Raw genomic sequence first — 26,050 nt, forward strand, 5'->3', positions numbered from 1 at the left:
TTTTGATACGGTCTAACATCCATTCAGAAATGACATCAGGAACATCTTTTACTGCTTCAGAATCCACGGACACTGTTAAGTTGTGAGGTAAAATCAAAGAGGAAGCCATCAGCAACAGGCACTTATGACGTCATGTCATGTGATACCCCCTCTGCTCATTAACTGTCGGGTGTTTCCGTAAGAGGCGGAAATACGAGTACGTTTTTGTGTTTTTATTGCTATTTTACAAACTTTTTGTTCAATTTTATTCGCGGAATGTGACTTTTAGAATATCTTTTACAATATCTAAAAAGTTTTGTTTTCGTTCGTATTCTCCTTTAATACAGCAGAGTTTATACAGTAGATTGGGCATGGTGGATGAGTGCATCTTAAGCGGATGGAATGAAGTATCCTTGGTCTCGGTTGATGGTGGGCTTTTGGCGTTTGATGTGGATGGCTTCGGTGAGCTTGCGTTTAGTGAAATCTGTTTGTTTGTTAGCGATAATGGTGATGTTAGACCACTCTATTTGAAGATTGGGGCTTGCTTTGATGCGGTCGGGTGTTGATGGGTCGGGACGTTTCGGCTATGTAACTCTGCCCACAATCACAGTTTATTTTGTAGATGACACATTTTGGGTTGTTGTTCTTGACGGTGGCTAGTTTTCTTCCATTGGCATGGAGAATGTTGTTAAGGCTGGAGGACGCGGTGGTATCTATGCCAGCTTGTTGTTTTAGGAGATGGTTGATTTGATGTGACGGTTTGCCAATGTAGGGGATGGATATCTTGATGGGGGCTGAATCTGGTTTGTGTCTTTTGGTAGGAGGTGACAGGGTTGCAGCAATGGTTCTGTTGAGTATTTGGGATGGAAAGTGGTTAAGTTCTACGAAGACTTTCTTGAGGTGTTCTATTTCATCTTGTAGTTTAGTTGAACAGATGTTCTTGGCCCTTCTGGTTAATGTGGAGATGATGCCGGTCTTAACTTTAGGTGGATGATTGGAGTTGTAGTGGATGTACTGATCCGTATGGGTAGGTTTTCTATATACAGTGGTCTGGAGTTGGTTGCAGGAGGTACGGGACACAAGGATGTCAAGGAAAGGTAGTTGCTGGTTCTGCTCGGTTTCCATGGTGAACTTGATGCGGGGATGTTGGTTGTTGAGATGGGTCAGAAGCTGAATGGGATCTTGCTGAGCTCGAGGTTGGAGGATGACGAAGGTATCATCCACTTTGTGATACCAAGACGTAGGTTTGAAGTGTGCAGTATCTAGTGCTTTATCTTCCAGGTCCGTCATGTAAATTTCGGTTAGGATGGGTGATAAGGGGAAGCCCATGGGAAGTCCATGAATTTGTTCATAGAGCTCGTCCCCCCAGGTGAAGTAAGTGGAGTTGATGCAGGCTGAGGTGAGACTGATGATGGAGTCGGTTGAGAGGCTGGTGTTGAGGGGTTGTTGAAGTTTATCAATTCTGTGGCGTAAGGCTTGGAGCACTTCTTCTCTAGGTACATTTGATGATGGGACCTGGATTGGAGATGTCGCGGATCTTGCTGCAGAAGTCTGTTGAGTCGTTGATGAAGGAGTTGGCAGATTTACCTAAAGGAGCGAGTACTTGGGTAAGGTGCTGGGCAGTATTGTAAAACACTGTATCACGGGAGCAGACTAGTAGATGCGTTTTGACAGGATTCTTATGGATCTTGACTGTTGCTCAGGCATAGGGTGGCTGAGGATGGGATACTGATAGTTTACGATACAGATCTGTAGAGAGTTCAAATTTATCGTGCAGGATTTTTAGGGTGGACTTGTGCTGGCAATTCACTTTGGCAATAGGATCCTTCATGATCTTCTTGTACGTGGCGGTGTCATCTAGCAGGTTGTCTACCATGGTCATTGTCTAGAACAATGGTGGCCTTACCCTTGTCAGCTGGGGCGATGACGATGTCTGTATTGCCACCACTGTCTGTATTGCCACCACTGTCTGTATTACCACCACTGTCTGTATTACCACCACTGTCTGTATTACCATCACTGTCTGTAATACCACCACTGTCTGTATTACCACCACCACTGTCTGTATTGGCATCACTGTCTGTATTACCATCAGTGTCTGTATTACCATCACTGTCTGTATTACCACCACTGTCTGTATTGGCATCACTGTCTGTATTACCATCACTGTCCGTATAACCATCACTGTCTGTATTGGCATCACTGTCTGTATTGGCATCACTGTCTGTATTACCATCACTGTCTGTATTGCCACCACTGTCTGTATTACCATCACTGTCTGTATTACCACCGTCTGTATTACCATCACTGTCTGTATTACCATCACTGTCTGTATTGGCATCACTGTCTCTATTACCATCACTGTCTGTATTGGCATCACTGTCTGTATTACCACCAGTCTGTATTACCATCACTGTCTGTATTGCCACCACTGTCTGTATTACCATCACTGTCTGTATTACCACCGTCTGTATTACCATCACTGTCTGTATTGGCATCACTGTCTCTATTACCATCACTGTCTGTATTGGCATCACTGTCTGTATTACCACCAGTCTGTATTACCATCACTGTCTGTATTACCACCACTGTCTGTATTACCACCACCACTGTCTGTATTGGCATCACTGTCTGTATTGCCACCACTGTCTGTATAACCATCACTGTCTGTATTACCACCAGTCTGTATTACCATCACTCTCTGTCTTACCACAACTGTCTGTATCGCCACCAGTCTGTATTACCACCACTGTCTGTATTGCCATCACTGTCTGTATTGCCATAACCACTGTCTGTATTGGCATCACTGTCTGTATAACCACCACTGTCTGTATTGGCATCACTGTCTGTATTACCATCACTGTCTGTATTACCATCACTGTCTGTATTGCCATAACCACTGTCTGTATTGCCATCGGTGTCTGTATTACCATCAGTGTCTGTATTACCATCACTGTCTGTATTACCATCACTGTCTGTATTGCCACTAGTCTGTATTTCCACCGCTGTCTGTATTACCACCACTGTCTGTATTACCACCACTGTTTATATTGCCACCACTGTCTGTATTACCACCACTGTTTGTATTGCCACCACTGTCTGTATTGGCATCACTGTCTGTATTACCATCACTGTCTGTATTACCACCACTGTCTGTATTGCCACCAGTCTGTATTTCCACCGCTGTCTGTATTACCACCACTGTCTGTATTACCACCACTGTTTGTATTGCCACCACTGTCTGTATTACCACCACTGTTTGTATTGCCACCACTGTCTGTATTGCCACCACTGTCTGTATTACCATCACTGTCTGTATTACCACCAGTCTGTATTGCCACCAGTCTGTATTACCACCACTGTCTGTATTGCCATCACTGTCTGTATTACCACCACTGTCTGTATTGCCACCAGTCTGTATTACCACCATTGTCTGTATTACCATCACTGTCTGTATTGCCACCAGTCTGTATTACCATCACTGTCTGTATTGCCACCACTGTCTGTATTACCACCACTGTCTGTATTGCCATCATTGTCTGTATTACCATCACTGTCTGTATTGCCACCACTGTCTGTATTGCCATCACTGTCTGTATTACCATCACTGTCTGTATTGCCACCACTGTCTGTATTGCCACCAGTCTGTATTACCATCACTGTCTGTATTGCCATCACTGTCTGTATTACCACCACTGTCTGTATTGCCATCACTGTCTGTATTACCATCACTGTCTGTATTGCCACCACTGTCTGTATTGCCACCAGTCTGTATTACCACCACTGTCTGTATTGCCATCACTGTCTGTATTGCCACCAGTGTGTATTACCATCACTGTCTGTATTGCCACCACTGTCTGTATTACCACCACTGTCTGTATTGCCATCACTGTCTGTATTACCATCACTGTCTGTATTGCCACCACTGTCTGTATTGCCACCAGTCTGTATTACCACCACTGTCTGTATTGCCATCACTGTCTGTATTGCCACCAGTGTGTATTACCATCACTGTCTGTATTGCCACCACTGTCTGTATTACCACCACTGTCTGTATTGCCATCACTGTCTGTATTACCATCACTGTCTGTATTGCCACCACTGTCTGTATTGCCACCAGTCTGTATTACCACCACTGTCTGTATTGCCATCACTGTCTGTATTGCCACCAGTGTGTATTACCATCACTGTCTGTATTGCCACCACTGTCTGTATTACCACCACTGTCTGTATTGCCATCACTGTCTGTATTACCATCACTGTCTGTATTGCCACCGCTGTCTGTATTGCCACCAGTCTGTATTACCATCACTGTCTGTATTGCCACCAGTCTGTATTACCACCACTGTCTGTATTGCCATCACTGTCTGTATTACCATCACTGTCTGTATTGCCACCGCTGTCTGTATTGCCACCAGTCTGTATTACCACCACTGTCTGTATTGCCATCACTGTCTGTATTGCCATCACTGTCTGTATTACCACCACTGTCTGTATTGCCACCACTGTCTGTATTGCCACCAGTCTGTATTACCATCAGTCTGTATTGCCACCACTGTCTGTATTGCCACCAGTGTGTATTACCACAACTGTCTGTATTGCCATCACTGTCTGTATTACCATCACTGTCTGTATTGCCACCAGTCTTTATTGCCACCAGTGTGTATTAGCACCACTGTCTGTATTGCCATCACTGTCTGTATTACCACCACTGTCTGTATTACCACCACTGTCTGTATTACCACAACTGTCTGTATTGCCATCACTGTCTGTATTACCATCACTGTCTGTATTGCCACCAGTCTGTATTGCCACCAGTGTGTATTAGCACCACTGTCTGTATTGCCATCACTGTCTGTATTACCACCACTGTCTGTATTACCACCACTGTCTGTATTACCATCACTGTCTGTATTGCCACCACTGTCTGTATTGCCACCAGTGTGTATTAGCACCACTGTCTGTATTGCCATCACTGTCTGTATTGCCACCACTGTCTGTATTACCATCACTGTCTGTATTACCACCACTGTCTGTATTGCCACCACTGTCTGTATTGCCATCACTGTCTGTATTACCACCACTGTCTGTATTACCACCACTGTCTGTATTGCCACCACTGTCTGTATTGCCACCAGTGTGTATTAGCACCACTGTCTGTATTGCCATCACTGTCTGTATTGCCACCACTGTCTGTATTACCATCACTGTCTGTATTACCACCACTGTCTGTATTGCCACCACTGTCTGTATTGCCATCACTGTCTGTATTACCACCACTGTCTGTATTACCACCACTGTCTGTATTACCACCACTGTCTGTATTGCCACCACTGTCTGTATTACCATCACTGTCTGTATTGCCATAACCACTGTTGTTGTAGTACATTACCTTACAACGTGTACTGCCTCTCTTTTCTGTACTGTCATAATAGTGGTACCTTTGTACTGATTCGTGAACTTAATTAATCTTTTAATACAATTGTTGATTACACCCCATTTCACCTGAACACTCTGATTGCCTGCTTCCTTAAGATGAGCTGCCCATTCAGGATTCAAAACACAACATTTTGAGAGAAAAAACAACTGTATTTCAGCAAATCTGGTTGCACAGATCCAGGAAGCAGACGCGGACGGCATCTGACACATCACTGACAGACAGAGTTTAGTTTTACGCCGCTTTTAGCAATATTCCAGCAATATCATGGTGGGGAACACCAGAAATGGGCTTCACACATTGTACCCATGTGGGGAATGGAACCCGGGTCTTCGGGGTGAAGGACACATCACTGTGCACACTGTGTTGCCAGGCAGGAGACAGGTCACACATACAACCAGTCACACGGACACTCATCACTGTGCACACTGTGTTGCCAGGCAGGAGACAGGTCACACATATAACCAGTCACACGGACACACATCACTGTGCACACTGTGTTGCCAGGCAGGAGACAGGTCACACATATAACCAGTCACTGCGGACACACATCACTGTGCACACTGTGTTGCCAGGCAGGAGACAGGTCACACATATAACCAGTCACACGGACACACATCACTGTGCACACTGTGTTGCCAGGCAGGAGACAGGTCACACATATAACCAGTCACACGGACACACATCACTGTGCACACTGTGTTGCCAGGCAGGAGACAGGTCACACATACAACCAGTCACACAGACACACATCACTGTGCCCACTGTGTTGCCAGGCAGGAGACAGGTCACACATATAACCAGTCACACGGACACTCAGAGTATTGCCACTGATTCAAGAACGAAGTCCATCTAAATGAAACAATTTCTTCCACAAAATCTGAGTATTTCAAAACGTTGGTGGTTATGTTGACACCATCAACACTGGATACTCACCTTGAAGTAAGTTGAAGGTCAGTTTCATGGGTATACTGGTAACTGTACACAGCTGTGCAATACAAACATATACAACAGGCTCTGCTGCCTAACATGTACTGTTTCTTTAAACAAAGACTACAAAGATAGGTACATCGTCATGCAAGGTTTGTTTCCTTTCAGTATATTCAAGCAAATGTTCCTTGAGGTGAGAACAGCACTTTACATTCAGTAGAACAAAAAGAGATTCTTTTTGCATGGTTCAGATTATTTTCCACTTTTCTTTTTCTTTAAAGGTCACCAAAATGTGTAGATGGAATTCTGAGAAGTCTTCCTTCCCCGATGCTGTCCACACACACATTAGCTTCATGTGGTGCGTCGGGCACAGGAAACAGCCTTTCATGAAGTGAAACATTTGCTTGATATTGATTTATCTAACATATATGAAGCTGAGATAAATATTTGTTTTAACAGTTATTCAGTAAGAGAATGCAACAGCTGGTGTTCCAACCACTGATTGTCCTGTAGGGATAGGAAATCTGGCACCAACAATATACTTCGTTTGCATATAATTTCACTAAGCCAGTAATATACAAGGTTATGTTAGGAAACTGAAATAGGTTATGCAGAATTGTCAACCATTACAATAGAATGGCGACTGTGACTACTACAGTTTCAATACTACAGTATCAATACTACAGTATCAATACTACTCCACTCCTACACAAACATTTGACAATGGGACACATAATGCAAAACTTGGTTATTGCAACAATTCATTTGATTTATTTACCAGTGATAATGATAGATGGTGAACATATTCTACAATAAAACCCATCTAGTGCATCGACAGTCAGGATAAGAATATCTGAACAGTACGAGTATGGAAGTGAAGCAGCACAAGCAGGGAGTATATCATGTATTGTGCAGGGAGTATATCATGTATTGTGCAGGGAGGATATCACGTATTGTGCAGGGATTATATCACATATTGTGTGCTTCGTATGTTGAGTGCAAGAGTACTAAGTTAGGAAGTGACACGATGTTTGATACTTACAAACTTATTGATAGATTCTCTGTTCGTTATTGTAAGAACATCACAGGTTTATCAGGTGTGTTTACCTGAATATCTGAAATACGTTTCAAAACAAACCATTTTGACCTGCAGCATTAGCAAGACAACAAACGTCAGCTGTAGCAGCACAACACACTGCAGCTGTAGCGGGAAAACACACTGCAGCATTAGCAGCACAACACACTGCAGCTGTAGCAGCACAACATTTCAGCTGTAGCGGGACAACACACTGCAGCTGTAGCAGCACAACACACTGCAGCTGTAGCAGCACAACATTTCAGCTGTAGCAGCACAACACACTGCAGCTGTAGCGGGAAAACACACCTAAGGTGTAGCAGGACAACACGCTGCAGCTGTAGCAGCACAACACACTGCAGCTGTAGCAGGAAAACACACCTAAGGTGTAGCAGGACAACACACCGCAGCTGTAGCAGCACAACACACTGCAGCTGTAGCAGCATATTTCATCTGTAGCAGCACAACACACTGCAGCTGTAGCAGGAAAACACTGCAGCTGTAGCAGCACAACACACTGCAGCTGTAGCAGCACAACATTTCAGCTGTAGCAGCACAACACACTGCAGATGTAGCAGCACAACACACCTAAGGTGTAGAAGGACAACACGCTGCAGCTGTAGCATGACAACACACTGCAGCTGTAGCAGCACAACACACTGCAGCTGTAGCAGCACATTTCAGCTGTAGCAGCACAACACACTGCAGCTGTAGCAGCACAACATTTCAGCTGTAGCGGGACAACACACTGCAGCTGTAGCAGCACAACACACTGCAGCTGCAGCAGCACAACACACTGCAGCTGTAGCAGCACAACACTGCAGCTGTAGCAGCACAACACACTGCAGCTGCAGGTTACATTGGGGTCAATCAATGTGATAAATATCTGTGGCCATAAACTTCCTTCAGTGCAAGCTGTACATGATCACTGGAGACAGCCTAACACTGAGCTGAGGACTTCCTTCAGTGCAAGCTGTACATGATCACTGGAGACAGCCCAGCATGATTCCCTCTCCAAGTCCTAACACTGAGCTGAGGACTTCATTCAGTGCAAGCTGTACATGATCACTGGAGACAGCCTAACACTGAGCTGAGGACTTCCTTCAGTGCAAGCTGTACATGATCACTGGAGACAGCCCAGCATGATTCCCTCTTTCAAGTCCTAACACTGAGCTGAGGACTTCATTCAGTGCAAGCTGTACATGATCACTGGAGACAGCCTAACACTGAGCTGAGGACTTCATTCAGTGCAAGCTGTACATGATCACTGGAGACAGCCTAACACTGACACTGAGGACTTCCTTCAGTGCAAGCTGTACATGATCACTGGAGACAGCCCAGCATGATTCCCTCTCCAAGTCCTAACACTGAGCTGAGGACTTCATTCAGTGCAAGCTGTACATGATCACTGGAGACAGCCTAACACTGAGCTGAGGACTTCCTTCAGTGCAAGCTGTACATGATCACTGGAGACAGCCCAGCATGATTCCCTCTTTCAAGTCCTAACACTGAGCTGAGGACTTCATTCAGTGCAAGCTGTACATGATCACTGGAGACAGCCTAACACTGAGCTGAGGACTTCATTCAGTGCAAGCTGTACATGATCACTGGAGACAGCCTAACACTGAGCTGAGGACTTCATTCAGTGCAAGCTGTACATGATCACTGGAGACAGCCCAACATGATTCCCTCTCCAAGTCCTAACACTGAGCTGAGGACTTCATTCAGTGCAAGCTGTACATGATCACTGGAGACAGCCTAACACTGAGCTGAGGACTTCATTCAGTGCAAGCTGTACATGATCACTGGAGACAGCCTAACACTGAGCTGAGGACTTCATTCAGTGCAAGCTGTACATGATCACTGGAGACAGCCCAGCATGATTCCCTCTCCAAGTCCTAACACTGAGCTGAGGACTTCATTCAGTGCAAGCTGTACATGATCACTGGAGACAGCCTAACACTGAGCTGAGGACTTCCTTCAGTGCAAGCTGTACATGATCACTGGAGACAGCCCAACATGATTCCCTCTCCAAGTCCTAACACTGAGCTGAGGACTTCATTCAGTGCAAGCTGTACATGATCACTGGAGACAGCCCAACACTGAGCTGAGGACTTCATTCAGTGCAAGCTGTACATGATCACTGGAGACAGCCCAGCATGATTCCCTCTTTCAAGTCCTAACACTGAGCTGAGGACTTCATTCAGTGCAAGCTGTACATGATCACTGGAGACAGCCTAACATGATTCCCTCTCCAAGTCCTAACACTGAACTGAGGACTTCATTCAGTGCAAGCTGTACATGATCACTGGAGACAGCCTAACACTGAACTGAGGACTTCCTTCAGTGCAAGCTGTACATGATCACTAGAGACAGCCTAACACTGAACTGAGGACTTCATTCAGTGCAAGCTGTACATGATCACTGGAGACAGCCCAACACTGAACTGAGGACTTCCTTCAGTGCAAGCTGTACATGATCACTAGAGACAGCCTAACACTGAACTGAGGACTTCATTCAGTGCAAGCTGTACATGATCACTAGAGACAGCCTAACACTGAGCTGAGGACTTCCTTCCGTGCAAGCTGTACATGATCACTGGAGACAGCCTAACACTGAACTGAGAACTTCCTTCAGTGCAAGCTGTACATGATCACTAGAGACAGCCTAACACTGAGCTGAGGACTTCATTCAGTGCAAGCTGTACATGATCACTGGAGACAGCCTAACACTGAACTGAGGACTTCCTTCAGTGCAAGCTGTACATGATCACTGGAGACAGCCTAACACTGAGCTGAGGACTTCCTTCAGTGCAAGCTGTACATGATCACTGGAGACAGCCTAACACTGAGCTGAGGACTTCCTTCAGTGCAAGCTGTACATGATCACTGGAGACAGCCTAACACTGAACTGAGGACTTCCTTCAGTGCAAGCTGTACATGATCACTAGAGACAGCCTAACACTGAGCTGAGGACTTCCTTCAGTGCAAGCTGTACATGATCACTGGAGACAGCCTAACACTGAACTGAGGACTTCCTTCAGTGCAAGCTGTACATGATCACTGGAGACAGCCTAACACTGAGCTGAGGACTTCCTTCAGTGCAAGCTGTACATGATCACTGGAGACAGCCTAACACTGAGCTGAGGACTTCCTTCAGTGCAAGCTGTACATGATCACTGGAGACAGCCTAACACTGAGCTGAGGACTTCCTTCAGTGCAAGCTGTACATGATCACAGGAGACAGCCTAACACTGAGCTGAGGACTTCCTTCAGTGCAAGCTGTACATGATCACTGGAGACAGCCTAACACTGAGCTGAGGACTTCATTCAGTGCAAGCTGTACATGATCACTGGAGACAGCCCAACACTGAGCTGAGGACACATGACACCAGTAAACAAACTGTACATGCAAGCTCAACATCAGGTATAATGCAACATTGCTGGTTATGTGGAAGCCACAGTGGTTGATTGGGTCAGATCGCTGACTTTGTGTGCGGATGGGTTTGAATCCAGGATGGGGCTCAACCCAACAAGGGTACTAGAGTCTGTACCTTTCTGAGAAAGTGAAATCCCAAATGTAACATGAGTTATATTTGACCACTTTCTAAATGGCGATGTAAATTATCAGGTTACTATTTACAAATGTTCTGAGCGTGAAGTGAAACTATCAACATAAACTGTTGTCCAACTTTGGCTCATTGTTTAGCAAGTGAAACCAATTTCACTTCAAATATCACAGATCTATATGACATGCTGAGTGCATGATATCAACCTGTTGAGTGAGAGATATAAACCTGCTGAGTGAGTGATATCAACCTGCTCAGTGAGTGATATCGTTGTATGTTCAATAATGTAGATACAAAATATGTCAGATGTATAATGTACACAAATTAATCAAGATGTAGCTCCTCCCTGAATACCTCGGTTGTTGCATGATATGTTCTCTATCAGAGATGTGTAAGACCTCTGGATGAGGACCATGTAGGTTATATTTGGGATTATCTTCATGTAAAATACTTAATTTCATTGGTCAATGATGCTTTAACAAGTTTCCATGTCACCCCTCCCAGGAGGGTGACAACTGGAAAAAATATTACCCGCTACCACGGTAACCGCCAAAATCTCCGTCGAGAAGCTGTATCGCTAATAATTGTATGACGTCATTGTATGACATCATAATATGACGCAAGCAGTGCACAGAGTTCGAAAACCGTTCGATTAGCTGTTTTTGAGTTCACTATGTACACATTTATTTTACAGACTTTCACTGCTTTATTTAAACTATTTGATGCATTGAATCGTTTGCACACTCAACTTAAACATAATTAACCATTTTTACAGCAGTATTAAAATTGTCAGAATGTGTTTCACTGATTTAAAAAAATCCAGTTGAGAAACAGACGCCATTTTGTTTACATGTCATATAGTTGGTAGCGATCATCAAAATAAAATAAAATACTTCGTACATTTAACATCACGGTAAGATAAACATGTTGTAAACTTCTCCCTCGGGTAATACGGTCTGATGTACACCTCTTTGTAGTAGTGTTATCATTCGCCTACCGGGTCGGGTAACACTGCTACAAAGAGGCGTACATCAGACCGTATTACCCTCAAGAGATGCATACAACTTATATTAAATAAGGCCGATTTCGCTTGAAGGCAGTGATATCAACATGCTGAGTAGGTGATATTAACATAAGTAGGTAATATAAACCTGCTGAGTGAGAGATATCAACATGCTGAGTATATCATATCAACATGCTGAAGTATATCATATGCAGAATAGGTGATATCAACCTGCTGAGTGAGTGAAATCAACATGCAGAGTAGGTGATATCAACATGCTGAGTGAGTGATATCAACATGCTGAGTATATCATATCAACATACAGAGTAGGTGATATCAACATGCTGAGTATATCATATCAACATGCAGAGGTGATATTAACATGCAAAGTGATATCAACATGCTGAGGAGGTGAAATCAACATGCAGAGTAGGTGATATCAACATGCAGAGTAGGTGATATCAACATGCTGAGTATATCATATCAACATGCTGAGTAGGTGATATCAACATGCTGAGTAAGTGATATCAACCTGCTGAGTAGGCGATATTAACATGCAGAGTAGGTGATATCAACATAACTAAGTGATATCAACCTGCTGAGTGAGTGATATCAACATGCTGAGTAGGTGATATCAACATGCTGAGTAGGTGATATCAACATGCTGAGTGAGTGATATCAACATGCTGATTAGGCGATATTAACATGCTTAATAAGTGATATCAACCTGCTGAGTGAGTGATATCAACATGCTGAGTAAGTGATCTCGTTGTAAGGCAGATCTACACTCCAAGGTTTATCTTTACTGTGAAGCTGATCTTCACTGTGAGACAAATCTTAATGGTGAGAAAGGTCTTCACTGCAAGGTGTATCTTCACTGTAAAACAGATCTTCATGGTAAGATTGATCTTCACTGTAAGGTGTATCTTCACTGTAGACCTTCACTATAAGGCAGATCTTCACTGTAAGGCAGACCCTTGATGTAAGGCAGATCTTTACTGTAAGGCAGACCGTCGATGTAAGGCTTTGACTCATGCAGTTTTAGAAAGTAATGAGTGAGGTAGATGAGCTAAGGTGAACCATGTGAGGATGTAAACCTGGGTCCTAAGCCAGAGAAGCCAACACCATCACCACTGAGCCACCTCACCACCCTTACACACAGAAACAGCTCGATCGACCAGGCTAGCTGACCCAGCAACATTTGATGATGATGATGATGATGATGATGATGATGATGATGATGATTATGATGATGATGATGACATAGACATTAATGCAGGCAGGGATAAATGAGGTGTGATATGATCCATAACTATAAATTATGCTGCCGTTCAAATCAATACTATCAAATACTAGTTTATGACAGATGACTATGTTGTCCACATCAGTGCTTGTATTGTAGTTGGAATCACATCTTGTATCGTTTCTCTGTAGCAGTCTCTTTGTGATATCACAGTGGTGAACGGACGGACAGACACATCTTGTGTTGTGTTGACCAGAGGATGACCCGCAAGATTCTGCTATCACAGAGGGCTGTTAAATGCAATAAATCAACATAAGTGAATGATATATAGATGGAACATTTCTCATTACGACAATAAAGGTATACGACCGTGGTTAGTACATCGACTTCCTACCAGACAAGAACAATGTGGGAACGGAGTAGGTCTCGTCAGTGTACGACAGAGGTTAGTACATGGACTTCCTACCTGGCAATAACAATCTGGGGAGTCAGTCGGAGTAGGTCTCGTCAGTGTACGACAGAGGTTAGTACATGGACTTCCTACCTGGCAATAACAATCTGGGGACGGAGTAGGTCTCGTCAGTGTACGACAGAGGTTAGTACATGGACTTCCTACCTGACAATAACAATGTGGGACGGAGTAGGTCTCGTCAGTGTACGACAGAGGTTAGTACATGGACTTCCCACCTGACAATAACAATGTGGGGACGGAGTAGGTCTCGTCAGTGTACACGACAGAGGTTAGTACATGGACTTCCTACCTGACAATAACAATCTGGGGAGGAGTAGGTCTCTTGGTCAGTGTACGACAGAGGTTAGTACATGGACTTCCTACCTGACAATAACAATGGGGACGGAGTAGGTCTCTGGTCAGTGTACGACAGAGGTTAGTACATGGACTTCCCTACCTGACAATAACAATCTGGGGACGGAGTAGGTCTCGTCAGTGTACGACAGAGGTTAGTACATGGACTTCCTACCTGACAATAACAATCTGGGGACGGAGTAGGTCTCTGGCCAGTGTATGCGACAGAGGTTAGTACATGGACTTCCTACCTGACAATAACAATCTGGGGACGGAGTAGGTCTCGTCCAGTGTACGACAGAGGTTAGTACATGGACTTCCTACCTGACAATAACAATGTGGGGACGGAGTAGGTCCGTCCAGTGTACGACAGAGGTTAGTACATGGACTTCCTACCTGACAATAACAATGTGGGGACGGAGTAGGTCGTCAGTGTATACGACAGAGGTTAGTACATGGACTTCCTACCTGACAATAACAATCTGGGGGACGGAGTAGGTCTGGTCAGTGTACGACAGAGGTTAGTACATGGACTTCCTACCTGACAATAACAATGTGGGGACGGAGTAGGTCTCGTCAGTGTACGACAGAGGTTAGTACATGGACTTCCTACCCTGACAATAACAATCTGGGACGGAGTAGGTCGTCAGTGTACGACAGAGGTTAGTACATGGACTTCCTACCTGACAATAACAATCTGGGGACGGAGTAGGTCTCGGTCAGTGTACGCGACAGAGGTTAGTACATGGACTTCCTACCTGACAATAACAATCTGGGGACGGAGTAGGTCTCGTCAGTGTACACGACAGAGGTTAGTACATGGACTTCCTACCTGACAATAACAATGTGGGGACGGAGTAGGTCCCCACAGTGTACCGACAGAGGTTAGTACATGGACTTCCCACCTGACAATAACAATCTGGGGGACGGAGTAGGTCTCGTCAGTGTACGACAGAGGTTAGTACATGGACTTCCTACCTGACAATAACAATCTGGGGACGGAGTAGGTCTGTCAGTGTACGACAGAGGTTAGTACATGGACTTCCTACCTGACAATAACAATCTGGGGACGGAGTAGGTCTCGTCAGTGTACGACAGAGGTTAGTACATGGACTTCCTACCTGACAATAACAATGTGGGGACGGAGTAGGTCTCGTCAGTGTACGACACAGAGGTTAGTACATGGACTTCCTACCTGACAATAACAATCTGGGGACGGAGTAGGTCTCGTCAGTGTACGACAGAGGTTAGTACATGGACTTCCTACCTGACAATAACAATGTGGGGACGGAGTAGGTCTCGTCAGTGTACGACAGAGGTTAGTACATGGACTTCCTACCTGACAATAACAATCTGGGGACGGAGTAGGTCTCGTCAGTGTACGACAGAGGTTAGTACATGGACTTCCTACCTGACAATAACAATCTGGGGACGGAGTAGGTCTCACAGTCAGTGTACGACAGAGGTTAGTACATGGACTTCCTACCTGACAATAACAATGTGGGGACGGAGTAGGTCTCGTCAGTGTAATGACAGAGGTTAGTACATGGACTTCCTACCTGACAATAACAATGTGGGGACGGAGTAGGTCAGGTCGTCAGTGTACGACAGAGGTTAGTACATGGACTTCCTACCTGACAATAACAATGTGGGGACGGAGTAGGTCTCGGCCAGTGTACGACAGAGGTTAGTACATGGACTTCCTACCTGACAATAACAATGTGGGACGGAGTAGGTCTGCGTCAGTGTACGACAGAGGTTAGTACATGGACTTCCTACCTGACAATAACAATGTGGGGACGGAGTAGGTCTCGTCAGTGTACGACAGAGGTTAGTACATGGACTTCCTACCTGACAATAACAATCTGGGGACGGAGTAGGTCTCGTCAGTGTACGACAGAGGTTAGTACATGGACTTCCTACCTGACAATAACAATCTGGGGACGGAGTAGGTCTCGTCAGTGTACGACAGAGGTTAGTACATGGACTTCCTACCTGACAATAACAATGTGGGGACGGAGTAGGTCTCGTCAGTGTACGACAGAGGTTAGTACATGGACTTCCTACCTGACAATAACAATGTGGGGGAGTAGGTCTCTGGTCAGTGTCACGACAGAGGTTAGTACATGGACTTCCCTACCTGACAATAACAATGTGGGGACGGAGTAGGTCTCGTCAGTGTACACGACAGAGGTTAGTACATGGACTTCCTACCTGACAATAACAATGTGGGGACGGAGTAGGTCTCGTCAGTGTCACGACAGAGGTTAGTACATGGACTTCCTACCTGACAATAACAATGTGGGGACGGAGTAGGTCTCGTCAGTGTACGACAGAGGTTAGTACATGGACTTCCCTACCTGACAATAACAATGTGGGGACGGAGTAGGTCCCGTCAGTGTACGACAGAGGTTAGTACATGGACTTCCTACCTGACAATAACAATGTGAGACGGAGTAGGTCCTCGTCAGTGTACGACAGAGGTTAGTACATGGACTTCCTACCTGACAATAACAATCTAGGGACGGAGTAGGTCTCGTCAGTGTACGACAGAGGTTAGTACATGGACTTCCTACCTGACAATAACAATCTGGGGACGGAGTAGGTCTCGTCAGTGTACGACAGAGGTTAGTACATGGACTTCCTACCTGACAATAACAATGTGGGACGGAGTAGGTCTCGGTCAGTGTACGACAGAGGTTAGTACATGGACTTCCTACCTGACAATAACAATCTGGGGACGGAGTAGGTCTTCTTGTCAGTGTACGACAGAGGTTAGTACATGGACTTCCTACCCGGACAATAACAATGTGGGGACGGAGTAGGTCTCGTCAGTGTGTACGACAGAGGTTAGTACATGGACTTCCTACCTGACAATAACAATGTGGGGACGGAGTAGGTCCTTGGTCAGTGTACGACAGAGGTTAGTACATGGACTTCCTACCTGACAATAACAATGTGGGGACGGAGTAGGTCTTGGTCAGTGTACGACAGAGGTTAGTACATGGACTTCCTACCTGACAATAACAATGTGGGACGGAGTAGGTCTCGTGCCAGTGTCACGACAGAGGTTAGTACATGGACTTCCTACCTGACAATAACAATGTGGGGACGGAGTAGGTCTCGTCAGTGTACGACAGAGGTTAGTACATGGACTTCCTACCTGACAATAACAATCTGGGACGGAGTAGGTCTCGTCAGTGTAACGACAGAGGTTAGTACATGGACTTCCTACCTGACAATAACAATGTGGGGACGGAGTAGGTCTCGTCAGTGTACCACAGAGGTTAGTACATGGACTTCCTACCTGACAATAACAATCTGGGGACGGAGTAGGTCTCGTCAGTGTGTACGACAGAGGTTAGTACATGGACTTCCTACCTGACAATAACAATGTGGGACGGAGTAGGTCTCTGGTCAGTGTACGACAGAGGTTAGTACATGGACTTCCCTACCTGACAATAACAATGTGGGGACGGAGTAGGTCTCGTCAGTGTACGACAGAGGTTAGTACATGGACTTCCTACCTGACAATAACAATGTGGGGACGGAGTAGGTCTCGTCAGTGTACGACAGAGGTTAGTACATGGACTTCCTACCTGACAATAACAATGTGGGGACGGAGTAGGTCTCGTCAGTGTACGACAGAGGTTAGTACATGGACTTCCTACCTGACAATAACAATCTGGGGACGGAGTAGGTCTCGTCAGTGTACACGACAGAGGTTAGTACATGGACTTCCTACCTGACAATAACAATGTGGGGACGGAGTAGGTCTCGTCAGTGTAACGACAGAGGTTAGTACATGGACTTCCTACCTGACAATAACAATCTGGGGACGGAGTAGGTCTCGTCAGTGTACGACAGAGGTTAGTACATGGACTTCCTACCTGACAATAACAATGTGAGGAGTAGGTCTCGTCAGTGTACGACAGAGGTTAGTACATGGACTTCCTACCTGACAATAACAATCTGGGGACGGAGTAGGTCTCGTCAGTGTACGACAGAGGTTAGTACATGGACTTCCTACCTGACAATAACAATGTGAGGGGACGGAGTAGGTCCTTGGTCAGTGTACGACAGAGGTTAGTACATGGACTTCCTACCTGACAATAACAATCTGGGGACGGAGTAGGTCTCGTCAGTGTACACGACAGAGGTTAGTACATGGACTTCCTACCTGACAATAACAATGTGGGGACGGAGTAGGTCTCGTCAGTGTACGACAGAGGTTAGTACATGGACTTCCTACCTGACAATAACAATCTGGGGGACGGAGTAGGTCTCGTCAGTGTACGACAGAGGTTAGTACATGGACTTCCTACCTGACAATAACAATGTGGGGACGGAGTAGGTCTCGTCAGTGTACGACAGAGGTTAGTACATGGACTTCCTACCTGACAATAACAATGTGGGGACGGAGTAGGTCTGGTCAGTGTACCGACAGAGGTTAGTACATGGACTTCCTACCTGACAATAACAATCTGTGGGACGGAGTAGGTCTCGTCAGTGTACGACAGAGGTTAGTACATGGACTCCCTACCTGACAATAACAATGTGGGGACGGAGTAGGTCTGTCAGTGTATGACAGAGGTTAGTACATGGACTTCCTACCTGACAATAACAATGTGGGACGGAGTAGGTCTTGTCAGTGTACGACAGAGGTTAGTACATGGACTTCCTACCTGACAATAACAATGTGGGGACGGAGTAGGTCTCTGTCAGTGTACGACAGAGGTTAGTACATGGACTTCCTACCTGACAATAACAATCTAGGGACGGAGTAGGTCCTTGTCAGTGTACACGACAGAGGTTAGTACATGGACTTCCTACCTGACAATAACAATCTGGGGACGGAGTAGGTCTTGTCAGTGTACGACAGAGGTTAGTACATGGACTTCCTACCTGACAATAACAATCTGGGGACGGAGTAGGTCTCGTCAGTGTACGACAGAGGTTAGTACATGGACTTCCTACCTGACAATAACAATCTGGGGACGGAGTAGGTCTCGTCAGTGTACAACGACAGAGGTTAGTACATGGACTTCCTACCTGACAATAACAATGTGGGGACGGAGTAGGTCTCGTCAGTGTACGACAGAGGTTAGTACATGGACTTCCTACCTGACAATAACAATCTGGGGACGGAGTAGGTCTCGTCAGTGTACGACAGAGGTTAGTACATGGACTTCCTACCTGACAATAACAATCTGGGGACGGAGTAGGTCCGTCAGTGTAACGACAGAGGTTAGTACATGGACTTCCTACCTGACAATAACAATCTGGGGACGGAGTAGGTCTCGTCAGTGTACGACAGAGGTTAGTACATGGACTTCCTACCTGACAATAACAATCTGGGGACGGAGTAGGTCTCGTCAGTGTACGACAGAGGTTAGTACATGGACTTCCTACCTGACAATAACAATCTGGGGACGGAGTAGGTCTCGTCAGTGTACCGACAGAGGTTAGTACATGGACTTCCTACCTGACAATAACAACAATGGGGACGGAGTAGGTCTCGTCAGTGTACGACAGAGGTTAGTACATGGACTTCCTACCTGACAATAACAATCTGGGGACGGAGTAGGTCTCGTCAGTGTACGACAGAGGTTAGTACATGGACTTCCTACCTGACAATAACAATGTGAGGAGTAGGTCTCTCGTCAGTGTACGACAGAGGTTAGTACATGGACTTCCTACCTGACAATAACAATGTGGGGACGGAGTAGGTCTCCGTCAGTGTACGACAGAGGTTAGTACATGGACTTCCTACCTGACAATAACAATGTGGGGACGGAGTAGGTCGTCGTCAGTGTACGACAGAGGTTAGTACATGGACTTCCTACCTGACAATAACAATCTGGGGGACGGAGTAGGTCGTCAGTGTACGACAGAGGTTAGTACATGGACTTCCTACCTGACAATAACAATGTGGGGACGGAGTAGGTCTCGTCAGTGTACGACAGAGGTTAGTACATGGACTTCCTACCTGACAATAACAATGTGAGGGACGGAGTAGGTCTCGTCAGTGTACACGACAGAGGTTAGTACATGGACTTCCTACCTGACAATAACAATGTGGGGACGGAGTAGGTCTTGTCAGTGTACGACAGAGGTTAGTACATGGACTTCCTACCTGACAATAACAATGTGGGGGACGGAGTAGGTCTCGTCAGTGTACGACAGAGGTTAGTACATGGACTTCCTACCTGACAATAACAATGTGGGGACGGAGTAGGTCTCGTCAGTGTAACGACAGAGGTTAGTACATGGACTTCCTACCTGACAATAACAATGTGGGGACGGAGTAGGTCTCGTCAGTGTAACGACAGAGGTTAGTACATGGACTTCCTACCTGACAATAACAATGTGGGGACGGAGTAGGTCTCCGTCAGTGTACGACAGAGGTTAGTACATGGACTTCCTACCTGACAATAACAATGTGGGGACGGAGTAGGTCGTCAGTGTACGACAGAGGTTAGTACATGGACTTCCTACCTGACAATAACAATGTGGGGACGGAGTAGGTCTCGTCAGTGTACGACAGAGGTTAGTACATGGACTTCCTACCTGACAATAACAATGTGGGGACGGAGTAGGTCTCGTCAGTGTACGACAGAGGTTAGTACATGGACTTCCTACCTGACAATAACAATCTAGGGACGGAGTAGGTCTCGTCAGTGTACGACAGAGGTTAGTACATGGACTTCCTACCTGACAATAACAATGTCGGAGTAGGGACGGAGTAGGTCTCGTCAGTGTACGACAGAGGTTAGTACATGGACTTCCTACCTGACAATAACAATCTGGGGACGGAGTAGGTCTCGTCAGTGTACGACAGAGGTTAGTACATGGACTTCCTACCTGACAATAACAATCTGGGGACGGAGTAGGTCTTGTCAGTGTCACGACAGAGGTTAGTACATGGACTTCCTACCTGACAATAACAATGTGAGGAGTAGGTCTCGTCAGTGTACGACAGAGGTTAGTACATGGACTTCCTACCTGACAATAACAATCTGGGGACGGAGTAGGTCTTGTCAGTGTGACACAGAGGTTAGTACATGGACTTCCTACCTGACAATAACAATCTGGGGACGGAGTAGGTCTTGTCAGTGTACGACAGAGGTTAGTACATGGACTTCCTACCTGACAATAACAATCTGGGGACGGAGTAGGTCTCGTCAGTGTACGACAGAGGTTAGTACATGGACTTCCTACCTGACAATAACAATGTGGGGACGGAGTAGGTCTCGTCAGTGTACGACAGAGGTTAGTACATGGACTTCCTACCTGACAATAACAATCTGGGACGGAGTAGGTCTCGTCAGTGTACGACAGAGGTTAGTACATGGACTTCCTACCTGACAATAACAATGTGGGGACGGAGTAGGTCTCGTCAGTGTACACGACAGAGGTTAGTACATGGACTTCCTACCTGACAATAACAATCTGGGGACGGAGTAGGTCTTGTCAGTGTCACGACAGAGGTTAGTACATGGACTTCCTACCTGACAATAACAATGTGGGGACGGAGTAGGTCTCGTCAGTGTAATGCGACAGAGGTTAGTACATGGACTTCCTACCTGACAATAACAATCTGGGGACGGAGTAGGTCTCGTCAGTGTACCCATGCGACAGAGGTTAGTACATGGACTTCCTACCTGACAATAACAATGTGGGGACGGAGTAGGTCTCCGTCAGTGTACGACAGAGGTTAGTACATGGACTTCCTACCTGACAATAACAATGTGGGGACGGAGTAGGTCGTCAGTGTACGACAGAGGTTAGTACATGGACTTCCTACCTGACAATAACAATGTGAGGAGTAGGTCTCGTCAGTGTACGACAGAGGTTAGTACATGGACTTCCTACCTGACAATAACAATCTGGGGACGGAGTAGGTCTCGTCAGTGTAACGACAGAGGTTAGTACATGGACTTCCTACCTGACAATAACAATGTGGGGACGGAGTAGGTCTCGTCAGTGTACGCGACAGAGGTTAGTACATGGACTTCCTACCTGACAATAACAATGTGGGGACGGAGTAGGTCTCGTCAGTGTACGACAGAGGTTAGTACATGGACTTCCTACCTGACAATAACAATCTGGGGACGGAGTAGGTCTCGTCAGTGTACGACAGAGGTTAGTACATGGACTTCCTACCTGACAATAACAATGTGGGGACGGAGTAGGTCTCGTCAGTGTACGACAGAGGTTAGTACATGGACTTCCTACCTGACAATAACAATGTGGGACGGAGTAGGTCACGTCGTCAGTGTCTGACAGAGGTTAGTACATGGACTTCCTACCTGACAATAACAATGTGGGGACGGAGTAGGTCTCGTCAGTGTACGACAGAGGTTAGTACATGGACTTCCTACCGGACAATAACAATCTGGGGACGGAGTAGGTCTCGTCAGTGTACGACAGAGGTTAGTACATGGACTTCCTACCTGACAATAACAATCTGGGGACGGAGTAGGTCTCGTCAGTGTACGACAGAGGTTAGTACATGGACTTCCTACCTGACAATAACAATCTGGGGACGGAGTAGGTCGTCCAGTGTAACGACAGAGGTTAGTACATGGACTTCCTACCTGACAATAACAATCTGGGGACGGAGTAGGTCTCGTCAGTGTACGACAGAGGTTAGTACATGGACTTCCTACCTGACAATAACAATGTGGGGACGGAGTAGGTCTCGTCAGTGTACGACAGAGGTTAGTACATGGACTTCCTACCTGACAATAACAATGTGGGGAGTAGGTCTCGTCAGTGTACGACAGAGGTTAGTACATGGACTTCCTACCTGACAATAACAATCTGGGGACGGAGTAGGTCTCGTCAGTGTACGACAGAGGTTAGTACATGGACTTCCTACCTGACAATAACAATGTGGGACGGAGTAGGTCCGTCAGTGTAATGCGACAGAGGTTAGTACATGGACTTCCTACCTGACAATAACAATCTGGGGACGGAGTAGGTCTCGTCAGTGTACGACAGAGGTTAGTACATGGACTTCCTACCTGACAATAACAATCTGGGGACGGAGTAGGTCTCGTCAGTGTACGACAGAGGTTAGTACATGGACTTCCTACCTGACAATAACAATGTGGGGACGGAGTAGGTCTCGTCAGTAACGACAGAGAGGTTAGTACATGGACTTCCTACCTGACAATAACAATGTGGGAGGAGTAGGTCTCGTCAGTGTACGACAGAGGTTAGTACATGGACTTCCTACCTGACAATAACAATGTGCGGAGTAGGTCTCGTCAGTGTACGACAGAGGTTAGTACATGGACTTCCTACCTGACAATAACAATGTGAGGAGTAGGTCTCTGTCAGTGTAGGTCGCCAGTGTACGACAGAGGTTAGTACATGGACTTCCTACCTGACAATAACAATGTAGGGACGGAGTAGGTCTCACAGTCAGTGTACACGACAGAGGTTAGTACATGGACTTCCTACCTGACAATAACAATGTGGGGACGGAGTAGGTCTCGTCAGTGTACGACAGAGGTTAGTACATGGACTTCCTACCTGACAATAACAATCTGGGGACGGAGTAGGTCTCGTCAGTGTACGACAGAGGTTAGTACATGGACTTCCTACCTGACAATAACAATCTGGGGACGGAGTAGGTCTCGTCAGTGTCACGACAGAGGTTAGTACATGGACTTCCTACCTGACAATAACAATCTGGGGACGGAGTAGGTCGTCAGTGTACGACAGAGGTTAGTACATGGACTTCCTACCTGACAATAACAATCTGGGGACGGAGTAGGTCTCGTCAGTGTACGACAGAGGTTAGTACATGGACTTCCTACCTGACAATAACAATCTGGGGACGGAGTAGGTCTCGTCAGTGTACGACAGAGGTTAGTACATGGACTTCCTACCTGACAATAACAATCTGGGGACGGAGTAGGTCTCGTCAGTGTACGACAGAGGTTAGTACATGGACTTCCTACCTGGCAATAACAATGTGGGAACGGAGTAGGTCTCGTCAGTGTACGACAGAGGTTAGTACATGGACTTCCTACCTGGCAATAACAATGTGAGGAGTAGGTCTCGTCAGTGTACGACAGAGGTTAGTACATGGACTTCCTACCTGACAATAACAATCTGGGGACGGAGTAGGTGTCGTCAGTGTACGACAGAGGTTAGTACATGGACTTCCTACCTGACAATAACAATCTGGGGACGGAGTAGGTCTCGTCATTCAGGAGAAACTGCTCATCATGTGAGAATGGAGTCTCACTTGTACTTGAGCAGCATGATAATTAATTTTGTATCTGTTTCTCACGGAGACAATGTGCCCTTCAAATCACTGATTCTAGGGCAAATAGGCTGTGACTAATACACTGTATGATTTGTACAACTGAAGGCTTAAAGCCAAATAAGTACTGCACTGTAGAACCTTGCACTGATAACCATGGCAACATATTGTTTGCTTGGCATTACAAATAGGGCTCGGACAGTCTGTGTTGTGATTTCTGTCGGAAGTTCAGGTACTTTGTATACATGGCTTCTATGCAAGTGCTAACAACCCCTGCAAATTTCTCTCCCTGTGAATATTACAGAGAAGATAGATCTCCAAGGAAAAAACATTTTCACAGGTTTTATGAATGCGCCACAAGTTAGTTTCTTCCGAACATAAAAATGTTAGGTAACCTCAAACTGACTCACCCTTCCAAGTGGAATGGTTTCTCGCCATACACTCGCAACATGAACTTGGCGGAGCAGTTTGGCAGGAATGTGGAAGGAATGATGACATAATGACCGGGTTCAAGCTCAAATCTGCCGCTGACCTCCCGGTAGTTGATGTACACGCCTGACTTGCCGCAGTCCGGGTGGTAGCGGAAGTGTTTGGCCGGGAGTCTGGTTTGTACATCCTCAGTCTGGCCAACAGATACATTGCACATTATTGTCTGAATACTCAACATACACGGCACATTATTGTCTGTGTACTCAACATACACAGCACATTATTGTTTGTGTACTAAACATACACAGCACATTATTGTCTGTGTACACAACATACACAGCACATTATTGTCTGTGTACTCAACATACACAGCACATTATTGTCTGTGTACTCAACATCATGGCACATTATTGTCTGTGTACTCAACATACACAGCACATTATTGTCTGTGTACTCAACATCATGGCACATTATTGTCTGTGTACTCCACATCATGGCACATTATTGTCTGTGTACTCAACATCATGGCACATTATTGTCTGTGTACTCAACATACACAGTACATTATTGTCTGTGTACTCAACATATCATGTCATGGCAACATTTGGTGATAGAATGAATATACAGCATAATCCATCAAGTAGATGAGAAAGGAATGTGAGCACACACTAATTTGGTGATCCAGGTGAGAATACCGCCAAGCTGTGAGCATGCTTCACTCAGTAGGTTTCCTGCAAGCCTACGATTAAACCACTTCAACAAGCCTACGATTAAACCACTTCAACAAGCCTACGATTAAACCACTTCAACAAGCCTACGATTAAACCACTTCAACAAGCCTACGATTAAACCACTTCAACAAGCCTACGATTAAACCACTTCAACAAGCCCATGATTACATCACTTCAACAAACCCACAATTATGGCACTTGAACAAGCCTATAATTATATACCTTCAACAAGCCAATGGTTATGTCACTTCAACAAGCAAAATATTAGATCACTTCAATAAGCCCACATTTATATCACTTCAACAAGCAAAATATTAGATCACTTCAACTAGCCTACAATTATATAACTTCAACATGCCCACAATTTTATCACTTCAAAAAGGCCACGTTTATATGACTTCAACAAGCCCACGATTAGATCAATTCAACAAGCCCACAATCATATCACTTCAACAAGCCCACGATTACACCACTTCAAAAAGCCTACTATTATATTACTTCAACAAGCCCATCATTACATCACTTCAACAAGCCAATGGTTATATCATTTCAACAAGGCCATAATTAT

General features: G+C 45.6%; 1 protein-coding gene and 2 long non-coding RNA genes across 3 annotated transcripts in view; 1 reads left to right on the forward strand and 2 right to left on the reverse strand.

Moving 5' to 3' along the window:
* Positions 1-5,547: 5,547 nt before the first annotated feature.
* LOC124259262 lies at positions 5,548-8,690 on the reverse strand. The gene is made up of 2 exons (XR_006893795.1): positions 7,916-8,690; positions 5,548-7,802 (listed from the first exon to the last, which is right to left on the reverse strand). It is a non-coding gene; the product is annotated as an uncharacterized LOC124259262 (long non-coding RNA).
* Positions 8,691-12,158: 3,468 nt separating this feature from the next.
* On the forward strand, positions 12,159-12,671 carry LOC124259258. Its single transcript, XR_006893793.1, has 3 exons — positions 12,159-12,192; positions 12,232-12,513; positions 12,643-12,671. It is a non-coding gene; the product is annotated as an uncharacterized LOC124259258 (long non-coding RNA).
* A 568-nt stretch (positions 12,672-13,239) lies between these two features.
* The window catches only part of LOC124259257 (calpain-A-like), a 51,781-nt gene continuing 38,970 nt past the window's right edge, over positions 13,240-26,050 (reverse strand). Inside the window, exons 11-12 of the mRNA XM_046693368.1 lie at positions 24,733-24,944; positions 13,240-13,525 (exon numbers count right to left, since the gene is read on the reverse strand). Coding sequence (XP_046549324.1) covers positions 13,516-13,525; positions 24,733-24,944 — 222 coding nt within the window. The 3' untranslated portion in view covers positions 13,240-13,515. The remainder of the gene's footprint in view (positions 13,526-24,732; positions 24,945-26,050) is intronic.

This window comes from Haliotis rubra, unplaced genomic scaffold, assembly GCF_003918875.1.
Source record: "Haliotis rubra isolate DU_JTF1 unplaced genomic scaffold, ASM391887v1 Scf715, whole genome shotgun sequence".
NCBI lineage: Eukaryota > Metazoa > Mollusca > Gastropoda > Lepetellida > Haliotidae > Haliotis > Haliotis rubra.